Raw genomic sequence first — 11,192 nt, 5'->3', positions numbered from 1 at the left:
CACCATTCTACAGGGTGGCCAAAAAGTCCCTTTACACTAAAGATAAATTTAATTGGTGTTCTAGGGCCGAAGCAGCAGTGGGGGAAGGGAGAAAGAGGCTTTATTCTATTTTCCCACTGTTTCCTTACTACTTGTACGAATATTTGCTGATCAGTTGTGTTTATAACAACAGTGTACTACGTACTGCAATATTGTGTAAAGGGACTTTTCGACCACCCTGTACATTCTTCCTCACTCATATTTGGGTTAGAGTACGCACCTTGGTGGCGCCCCATCTCAATTGATTATTGGTTGAATTGAGAATTAGATCTCAACCTACAGTTTTTACTCATATAAGACAGGGCTTAGATTTTACAATGCGATGAGAAGTCTAATTGACTGATTTAATGCTAATTTGATCGGTGTTGCCTTTCTATTAAAGATTATATTTTTTGTGTCAAAACGGTTTTGTGCTCAACTCAACCACAACATATTCATCACACTTCTGAAACAGTTTAGAAAGAGTAAAATTACAGTAAACAAAATAACAACCAAATTTTTAATAAGAACGAATAGGTTTTTGTATTTCTTAGTCAATCTGATTTTGTAGCTAGTGCTTTATTTTGTTATTATTTATTCGTTATTAACTTATTATTTATTTTCTTAGCTTTAATGCTCTTTGTGAGTTAACTTATTTAGTTGTTTGTCTTTGTTGAAAATCACATTGTTCCTTTGATTTGTTAAACTGTACACTAACATTCCAAAAAAAAAAAAAAAGACTTTAAAGTGTGCCTTACGTTTTTAGCGAACATTATAAAACTGCTTTTTTATCATGAGGACTAAAAGTCTCGTGCAGTTAGGAGCTAGTTTTTGATAAATTTGTAAAACTATCGTCGTTAAGGATTTCTAGTAGTTTGACTGAAACTGATTTTGTATGTTTACCAGTGATTCATTGATTGATCTTGAAAATCTTGAAATAAAGATGTTTGTGTGCCAACAACATTGTTTTTATATCCTAGATATCGTCCTAATTATGAAGTGTAAAAGGTAAAAAAGTCTTAACATTTTTTATTTTTTATAGTTCACATATGCATTGATTACAGTATTGTGTCATGACTAAACCTAATTGTTTAAGTTAAAATGTGTTTTTGAAATTGATAGGTCTAATCTTGGACAAAATGGATCTATTTGAACTCTATAAATTATTCAAAATAGAACTTTGCCTTTTTATTTTGTTTTAAACTCACCCTAGGAATACAAAAATCCAAATTATTTAGGCTTTGTGCTTCCAGTTGCTTCTGAAGTCACATTTATTAAGGGGTTATTCAGAATGTACACTAACCAATACTCATAGTTAATTCTTATTGGGTTAAATAGACAAGTTACCTCAATCTTAAAATGTGATAGTAAATAGCATAAATAAAGTTAAACATCTTGCACAAATGACTCAACAATATTTTTAGACAAGTGATAGGACATCCTGCTAAACTTATCAGTCACAAATGAGTCAAGAATGATTGTTAACATCAGGGTTTTGAGTGGACAACTTGAATGTTTATTGTACACAATTACTTTGACAGATAAGATCAAAGATTACCTCATCCAATTTAATGTTTGAGGATTCCTGGACTGATAAAGCTAAGTATCAAAAACAATACTTATTTCTCAAAACGATTTGTTTTACTCAGTGACTTTTCAATCAAACTCAGTCTGTGTGGGAATCCAAACGATTTCTTTATCTCACTACCGGTTTGAGTACCATAGCAATGTGATAAAAGTATTTTGTTAAACTTCAGATAGTTTTCTTTAAGAATTTGTTATCTCTTATAAGCACTCCACTTTGGTTGGTATTGAAACGGGTGACAATTATCTAGAATTAAGATTAGCACGGATTCATTTGTGAAATGTGCCATCAGTCGGGTGCAGTAGAGTTTGAGTCACTGCCAGCGACTCTTTGCAGTGGTGAATGGTTTAAATTGTGATTTGTCGAAGGAGGCCAATGAAGATGCTGACTGTGTACTTGATATGTGCTTTTGCTTCAGTCGAAGGTAAGACACTCATTTCACACTTAAATGTGGATTCTTATTCAAAGCATTACTATTTTTTGCGTAGGATATTGCAATAAAACCTACAATATAACATGTTTGCTATATAGATCGTATGAATCTCAGCTCAGAGTATGGAGTGTACTAAAGAACCCTACCCCCACCAACATAGTTTTTGATTTGTACAATCATTTCAACAATTGCTATTAGATTAAAATAATACCACAAGCATCAATAGTGCACTTTCAACAAGATTATCAGAGCCTTTTCTTGGAATTCTTCAGCGCCATCCTAATTGATACCATCTAAAAGGGGTTAAAAAGCTTTCCAATATGCACAGGACTCCTATGTTTAACTGTTAAATGGCAATTTATCTATCAGCCATCAAAAGTTATATAGGTAAACAATTCTTAACTTTCAGCACTTGCAAGCGTAAAAAAGTATATTACTAAATTTAAAGAAAGAATATGTTTGCAATTACTTGTAAAAATAAAAAGTAAATTTATTTTACAAACCACTGCGAACATGTATAATTTGTAACCTTAGGCATAGGCAAAATAATTAAATATAGACTGGCAGCAGTGCTGCAGTTAGCATATATTCCGGCGTCCACCGCTAGGAGTGCCGTGTAGTTTCGGCGCACAACGCTGCAGCGTTGCCATGAAAAGTTGGAGCCAGGGTTTCCAACTTCTGGAGAATTCTCCGGAATCCAGGGAGTAGGAGTTAATTCCATGTTTTAAAAATTTCTCGGGATAAAAAAATGGATTTTTTTGTTAAAATTACGGTACGGGATTTCAGAGCTTTGTTCTTGCCCTTATTAAAAAAGTGGGTCTGATAAATTGGTAGCTTTTCGTTTTCAAGGGTGGTAGTGCTGGTAGCATATGGCAGATTGAGTAAATCGACGAACACTGAGCACGCTCTAAAGAGACACATCACAAAACCTTCCTTTGTCAGTCTATATTTAATTCTTTTGTCTATGGTTTTTTCCATACCATACAATATCAAGAAACAATTACAATCAATCTACAAACGAACCAACACTTGTTGCAGTTTGGTTGAGTACCGTAATTTCTGTAGCAATGCAGCATTTTCAGGCCCACTTTTATAAACGTGCAGACTGGGCATATGCCCAGGGGCGCCAGCCCCACAACCACCGCCTGCCCGCACTAGGAAAAAAAAGGGGCACTGCTTTTGAGTTTGCCCAGGGCTCCACTGACCCTAAACGCAGCCCTGAGCATTTTAAATTTTGTTATGCCTTTTTTATTTAATAAAACCCTGACAATTTTTGTGTTTTCAGGTTCATCACTTTGGTCTCTTTCACAATTGCCTGACAAAGGGCTACATTTTCTTGAGAAGCGTGATTCTAATGACAGTGTTCGAGTAGAAGCCTATGTGCAGGATGTTTCACCAGTCAAAACAATCAAATTTTTACTCTTCACCGGGTAAGAGGCACCAGAATCTTTTTTACCATAGAAAACTCAATAACGTCCTTTATTAACTATTATGATGAGTTACACGATTTAAATGAGCCTTTTAACACATTCACTGCTAATGATATGTAATACTTTTATAAATGGCTAAAAACATAAACATTAACATGATCATGTTAATTGAGTGACAATATATCTTTAATTAAATAAATTTTATACTATAAATTGTGGATTAAAATATATTATGTAATTATATACTTTATGTATTATATATCTGCTAATATGCTTATGACGCACAAGTGCGTCATTAGCAGTGAACGTGTTAAATGTAACCGAAATTGCAAATCAAGTCAATTCGAATCATACCAACATGTTTTTGTTGAATATTTTGAGAATCTATGGTTTACTTATTAGTTAGAAAACTATAAAAAATTATACTGACAAAAACTTGAATGATTCTGTTTATTTTAATTACACTTTAACACTAATAGTATATTTCACTACTACAGTAGAGTCCTGCAAACTCGGCGTAATGTGGACTGGAAGGGTGCCGAGTTTGTGAAATGCCAGGTTATCGGGATCTAGGGTTAAAAATAAGGACAATAAAATTTTTAAGCTTTTTAACCTTCCTTTTTTTATATTACAAGTCAGTATTTAGTCATCATATATAGTACAAAAAATCCTTGGTATGAGTTGTGAATGATTTTACTTGAGCTGGCTTGAGTCCATGTTTAACTTGGACTCAAAATATTAATAATTTTCTGAGCCAGGTGATGGCCGAGTTATCCAGATTGCCGGGCTATCGAGTGCCGAGTTTGCGGGACTCTACTGTAGTCCCGAAAGTGATAAAAGTAGTTTATGAGCTAGAAGAATCAGTTTTATGATGTTGAATGTTGATTGGTTTATTCTAGCTGTGAGACTGTTTGCTAACGCTAGACCAGTATGAGTGAGTCATGCGCAGGTGACCGTCCGTGCTATACAAAGTCTGAACCAAACAGATCTAAATGAGAGCAAGCCCACTGTAAATTAAGCCCAAAAAACATCACAATATAATGTAGTAAGAGTCCAAAGTACATAATTGCCGCTCAAGAACTGTATATTGTAGATGGCTGCCATACATTTTGGAGCGGCATTAAGTGTTTGTGCTTGTACAGACCCAAGATTTTACCTACCACCATAATTTACTTATCAACACACACAGATTATTTTTTTTAGTTTGAAATAAAATTTAATTTAGGTAATATTAGATTACCGGATTTTAGTGTTTTATAGAAATACCAACAGTGAAATCAGCTGATTAAGCGAGCTAGACACAAACGCAAATGAGAATAAATGAAGCGGAAATGAGCAATTTCGAATCGTGTTTACAGGTGTGGCTATGTGATAATTTCCATGCAGTGAGGAGGTAGGAAATATATTTCATAACAAGAGTAGAAAATGAGCCATTACATATTTGAGGCTATGTTTAAAGTGCGAGATTTATCAAGCTCTTTAAATGGTCGAGAATATCTATAGTGAACATTTTCACTAGTGTTTTGAACGTTTACTTTTCGCTACACTACAAAGAATAATTATTTTCTTCATTAAAAAACTCATCTAGAATTTTTTGGTTATGCCTTCAATTTTAAGTTAATATTTACTTTAGTAACGTTGATTAAACAATAACAAATATTTGAAGTTGTTGACAGTGGAAAATTTTCGTTTGTAAACAATGTTACTTTCGGTAGTAAACAATAGACAGCTCATTCTTAAAAATATGATGTATCACAGGTTGTAAACGTATAACGAAAAAAGCTCAACTCATAGTAGTGTAGTGAAAAATGAGTTGTTCATGAGTTCATCAAGGTCGATTCCAATGGTTATAACAACAAAATATTTCCATTAATGCAGGCTAGGTAGGAAGAAAGTGGAGCTTTTTCACTTCATTGTTAGGCACTTACAGCTCTAGACTTACTCTTGACAAAGCAGCCTAGTGGTAACAAAATTTTACTTTTCTTTAGCTGTAAATTTTTTGGGGATTTTAAAAATTCCCCTTTTTGTAGGAAATTTCATAATGGTGTTGAACTGCATGACAATGATAATTCAACCTTGAAGGAATCAGGGTTCAATCCTGAAATGGAAGTGAAAATTATAATACACGGATTTGCTAATTCTGCCTCTTCAAAGTTCAGCACACTCTTGAAAAATGGTGAGAAATATCTATTAACTTATATTAAATAGAAACTAATAATTAAAGAACCTATTCAAATATGTATTTCTTTTACAAATAAACCATTAAGTTTAATTACATCTAGTTGTGTGTTGCAACAGAATACTCTAGGTTCTATAAGCACAAAATCAAGCTAACATGAGTAAAGCCTATGACAATGGTAAAGCTCTATAGATTTAAAGTTAGTTTTTGTTACAGAGAATGTATGATATCTTCAAAGAATAAATAAACGGTATCAGCATTCTGACACATACTTTCTCCCATAAGTTTCTCAACAACCTTTATCATGTGTAAGCGGTGAGAGTAAATATACGGAAATGGGATTTGTACAATTTTGTTCAGAATAAAATACTAAATTTTCATCAAAATTGTTCGGGCCATTTTTGGGAAAATCCGATTTTTCTGTTATTTTATGGGGGTTTTATGTGAAAATAACATAATTTACAATAACTTTTGAACCGTAATTTTTACAGAAATGGGATGTGTACCATTTTGTTTAGAATATAAAGGACTATAACATAAAATTTTTTTATCAAAATCGTTCAGGCCACTTTTGAGAAAATATTTTTCTGTTATTTTATGGGGTTTTTATGGGAAATAACATTATTTACAATAACTTTTGAACCGTAATGTTTGCAAAAATAGGATTTGTACCATTTTGTTCAGAATATAAAGGGCTACAACATACTAAATTTTTATCAAAATCGTTCAGGCCACTTTTGGGAAAATATTATTTTTCCGTTATTTTATGGGGTTTTTATGGGAAAATAACATTATTTACAATAACTTTTTAACCGTAATTTTTGCAAAAATGGGATTTGTACCATTTTGTTCAGAATATAAAGGGCTACAACATACTAAATTTTTATCAAAATCATTCCGGCCATTCTTGAAAAAATCTGATTTTTGCGGTTTTTTTAGGGGTTTTATGGGAAAATCCCCATTAAAAATCAAAATTTCAAATAATGAAAAAAACACCTGAAGATACCATGGATTAGAACCTACATACCAAATTTCATTGAAATCACACACAGACATCACCTCGAAAACCACTGTTTTGGGTCCAGGGGGGCCCAAAACGAATATATCCATTCAAAACTCAAACTCGAAAATTTTGACGAAAACAATACTTTCTCCATATACTATGGTATAGGGGGAAAAATAAAAAGCAAACATTCAAAACTAGTATAACAACTAAAAAAAGTTTACAATAATATTCTTAACAACACAAAAGACTACTAGTTAAATTCATTTTTTTACCCATTATATTTTGAAGTTTTCCTGAGATTTGTACTGTAGTACTTTGATGTTTTGCGTAGCTAATTGAGTTTGTGATCATCCACAGCATATTTGAAGTACAAGAAGGTCGTGAATGTAATCGTAGTCGACTGGAGTGATTATTGCAAGCCTCCGTTCTACTCTTCTGCTGTGGATAGTGCTAAACAGGTAGTGCATTGTTGATTTTGTAAATCTTCACATTTATTTCAGCACAGTTTGTTTTAAACTTGGCAGAAACTGTTAACTAAACAAAGAAAATCTACGATTGCTATTGTTGGTTTGCTTAGTGGTTTAGAGTGCTTGCATATTAAATCACAAATCGACAGTTCAATACAAAACAAAACTTCGGTGAACATTTTGGCATTCCATAATCGAGCTCAGTTGGGAACTGATACATTGCGGCTCTTAATGAATACTGGCAAATCAATCATGTGGTTTTAGTCAGTAGCAAAGCTTCTTAGCTTCTAGCCGAGCGAGTGAGTTTTTTCTGCCTCCAACACTGGGATTCTTTCATCATCTTAATATTCTAGCGGTTTCAAACCCATCTGTGGCGACTATTCTTGTCGTAGCTGAAAACGATGTGAAGAAAAATTGAAGCTCTCACCAAGTACATTAATCTTGTTCAGTCAAGAGGCGTGGGGACCGGCTAGTGCTGCGATCAGATTTGATCAAGCCTGCAGTTCGCATGTGATGAGCTATAAGCCCAAAACTGCCCGATAAAGGTTGTGGAAGGTGGTCCTTCCTTGTGGGAGAATTTGTCTCTTCTTGGCACCCCCCTCACCCCCAACATACTTAAAACCTGTTGCGCCTCTAGGAATATTTTAACAAATAATTTGTCTGTAATCTAAAATGTTAATTGTTTCATCCCAATGTAATAACTTGATGTAGTCAAGAGTTAACATTATCTCAGGAATTTCTTTGTATTTTGGGTTTTATACTGTACTACATCTAATATATTATTCTTTATCATTTCATGTATGTTTCATCGCAAGGTAATACTAATCCATCTGTTACCTTACCGTACTTCTATCCAATTTTTTCACCGCAGGTTGGTGCAGCGACAGCAGACCTGATCGCCTGGTTGATGTCCAGAGGAGTTTCGCTGTCTCGAGTTCACATCCTTGGGCACAGTGTTGGCGCTCACATTGCTGGGGTGGTGGGGAGAATCATCTCTTACCGGGGCTTGGGACAAGTGAGGAGAATCACTGGTAATACACGGTTTGGGAGGTTAATGTCCGCGGAAAAACTAACGACTGACTATAGGCTTGTTTAGAAAAAAGATTAGAGATTAGCAAGCTCTCTTGTAGTCCATATTCAACTGCTCTGAATTGCTTGACGTCCCTAGAATCACTATATAGTAGGTAATAAACCTTGAAATTATAGTGGATGAGACCTGTCGCTATTAGTTTTAGGTTAGCATTAGTTAATTGACAAGAGTCATCCTGTAAAACAGTTTGTACTGAGGAGCGCTTGTTAGTAAATGGCATTTTTATTTATTTATGACTATAGTTAATTGCCAACACTGCTCCTTTTTACCAGACTGGTTGAGATGACGTGGTAGGAGCACAAAGTTTGTAGCATCGCTTGTGTTGTGCAATGCGGTCTTTATGTTTGGTTTGCTGGGTAATATAATAACTGCTTTTATGGCTGTAACTGTTGTTTCCAGGCCTGGATCTGGCCAAGCCGATGTTTGAGGTGGAGGCTGCTAGTGTTCGCCTCAGTCTGTACGATGCACAGTTTGTAGACTGTATCCACACCTGCGGTGGATTCCTTGGTCTTTCAGACGCTGTCTGCCATGTCGACTTCTACCCCAACGGTGGAACCAGTCCACAGCCGGGATGTCAGTTTGACTTTTTTGGTAAGCCTTAGATAGATTTATTATTATTATAAGCTTAAGATTTAGATTATTAGATAGGTATTTAAATTATTTGATTTTAAACTGAAAAATCCTCTCTTTAAATTAGAGTTGAATTTTGAATCATCTCTTTATGTGTGTTCAATTGGTTAACTATTATACAATATACTTAAATCTATTGTCCTCTGCTTTACCCTCTGGTCAGGTAGCCTGCCTCAACTTGAGATGAGACAGGCTTGCAGACTGCAGAAGGGTAGAGTAACTTTGCACTTGTATGTACCAAACTGTACCAGTAATTAATAAAGAGTTTTATTTTGGTAAAAAAAATATATGATGAAAGAGCTTGTGTCTTGTTTAAATGGCTAGGAAAAAAGTGACAAGAGTTTGGAAATTATACATTCCTTCCATTCGAACCAACTCCATCATCGTATCTTTTTCTAACAAGCCTCCTCGAATAGAATTTGCCATGAGGTTTCAATTCTCAAAATATTGTTCTTTTATTGGATTTAGCCTAAACTTTGCATTATTTGTATGCGTGTCAGGTATCTGTAGCCACCAGAGAGCCTACAAGTACTATATTGAAACTATATCTTACCCTCGAGCCTTCAAGGCCGTTGGATGCTCAGCAGTAGAGAACTACAGCCCGACTGACTGCACTGCTAAGTCAGAAACATTCATGGGAGAGAATCTAGATGTGGGGTGAGTATTTCTGTATCATATTATCATTGATTACTCATCCTTCACTTGTATTCCCTCAAAATACACATGCTGGTGTGTTTGCATCGTATAAATCTTTTTATCTAAAATTTCCCAATTTCTCTCTGGACTTTTTAAAGAGCTTAAAAAAACAAATAATTTTTCCTACAGTTACCTAACAATGTACATGTTCTCTCACTGATTTGAGAAAGCAAAGTGGCCAATTCGCTCATCAGTGAGACAATGTTAACATTGTCTCTCTCTAATTACTTTGTCTCACTCACTCCAGATTTGCAACGTGAAGGCACGAAATAGTGAGCGCGTAACATGCAGACAAGGTTGTACGCGCGCGAAATACGTTGGCAGCACTAGCTGTAAATCAGCTGTTGTACTGTAAATAACTGTTGTATCATTAAATGTAATATTAAAAGTTAACTTCTGTGTAAAAATATGTAACGTTTCTTTACCAATTTATTTGTTTTATGGTAACTGTAGGAAAAATATAATGTGCAACCCGAGTGCAAAGTGCAATTGCCTCACTCGAGAAACCATTCCTAACTCGCCTACGGTTCGTGAGTAATTATTTCTCTCGAGTGAGTCAATTGCTCACTTTGCTCACTAGTTGCACAAATAACTATAGTATATCAAAGTGTTTTTTTGTACAGTTGGTAACGGAGAAAATTAAAAAAATTTTAAATTTTAAATTCTCATGTTATTCTTATGGAAAACAACTGTTGTAGTTTGCTTGTTTATGAACATATTTTGATCGAATCTGGAAAATACATTAATTTCTTACTAAACTATTATCATAAAAAAAAACACTTTTTACCCTCCCTGTTGCAGCAAACCTAAGTACTTGTTAAACTAATTAACATTTAAATAGGGAATAAATGAGATATTTTTAAGGAGACATTTTAGTGTGAATCCAATCAGGCTAGTGGAAATTTGCTTAGTCTGCAGGTTTGCTGCAGTGGGGTATTTTTACAAACAATAATTTTTGAGTCATTACATATTGTCTCCTGGAAGACTATAGTCTATGATCCCAACAAACTACAGCTTTAAGCAGTTTTTGTTGAGTTATGGTCCACATAAAAAGTTGTAAGTGAAAGTTTGGTAATGTTAATCATTAGGTATGATATATTTGACCTTTGGAGTACATAGGTCAAAGGCACAGGAACCTTGATAAAACCTTCAATAGCAAGTCATTTTTGAATCGCAATTTTCAAATACCTTTGATTTTGTGTTCCTAATCAAATGCAAATCTCGATAAGAAGTCTATATAACAAGTTTCATTTACTGGTAATCCCCAAGAGAGACTTGATGAGTTTCTACTGTATAAAGGTTTGGCAATAAATGTAACAACACCCTTAGTAATTAATTGTATTATAAGGCAAAAATCCTCTTCCTCAATACTTACATTAAATACGATTATGGTAAAATCTTAATTGTGGTTTTATTCTTTCAGGACTAGAGGAATATTCTATTTTGCAACGGCTTCTTCGTCTCCTTTCTCTCTAAAGGATTACACAATGTCAATCACAGATTTCCAAAGGTTTTCTTGGTATTTTATGTGATTAAAAATTGTAATAATTTTTATTTTTGCATTTTGATTTTCTTTAAAAAAACCTACAAAACTAATTGGGTTCAGGAAAGCCAACAGGATTTTTTCCAGTGGGGAAAAATCGCTATCCTGTTTAAAA

The 11,192-nt window shown here is 34.3% G+C and overlaps 1 protein-coding gene across 1 annotated transcript; it reads left to right on the top strand.

The window, feature by feature from the left end:
* The first annotated feature begins 1,878 nt into the window (after window positions 1-1,878).
* LOC128986338 (pancreatic triacylglycerol lipase-like) lies at window positions 1,879-11,086 on the top strand. Its single transcript, XM_054406664.1, has 8 exons — window positions 1,879-2,027; window positions 3,322-3,466; window positions 5,497-5,642; window positions 7,009-7,109; window positions 7,990-8,149; window positions 8,608-8,799; window positions 9,339-9,495; window positions 10,958-11,086. The coding sequence occupies exons 1-8, from the start codon at window positions 1,979-1,981 to the stop codon at window positions 11,064-11,066; spliced, it is 1,059 nt and encodes a 352-aa protein (XP_054262639.1). The 5' UTR covers window positions 1,879-1,978; the 3' UTR covers window positions 11,067-11,086.
* The last annotated feature ends 106 nt before the right edge of the window (window positions 11,087-11,192 follow it).

Source organism: Macrosteles quadrilineatus, unplaced genomic scaffold (genome assembly GCF_028750875.1).
Source record: "Macrosteles quadrilineatus isolate MER2022 unplaced genomic scaffold, UCM_ALF_1.0 Scaffold_2__2_contigs__length_208266976, whole genome shotgun sequence".
Lineage (NCBI taxonomy): Eukaryota > Metazoa > Arthropoda > Insecta > Hemiptera > Cicadellidae > Macrosteles > Macrosteles quadrilineatus.
This window is presented reverse-complemented; position numbering and strand designations above follow the sequence as displayed.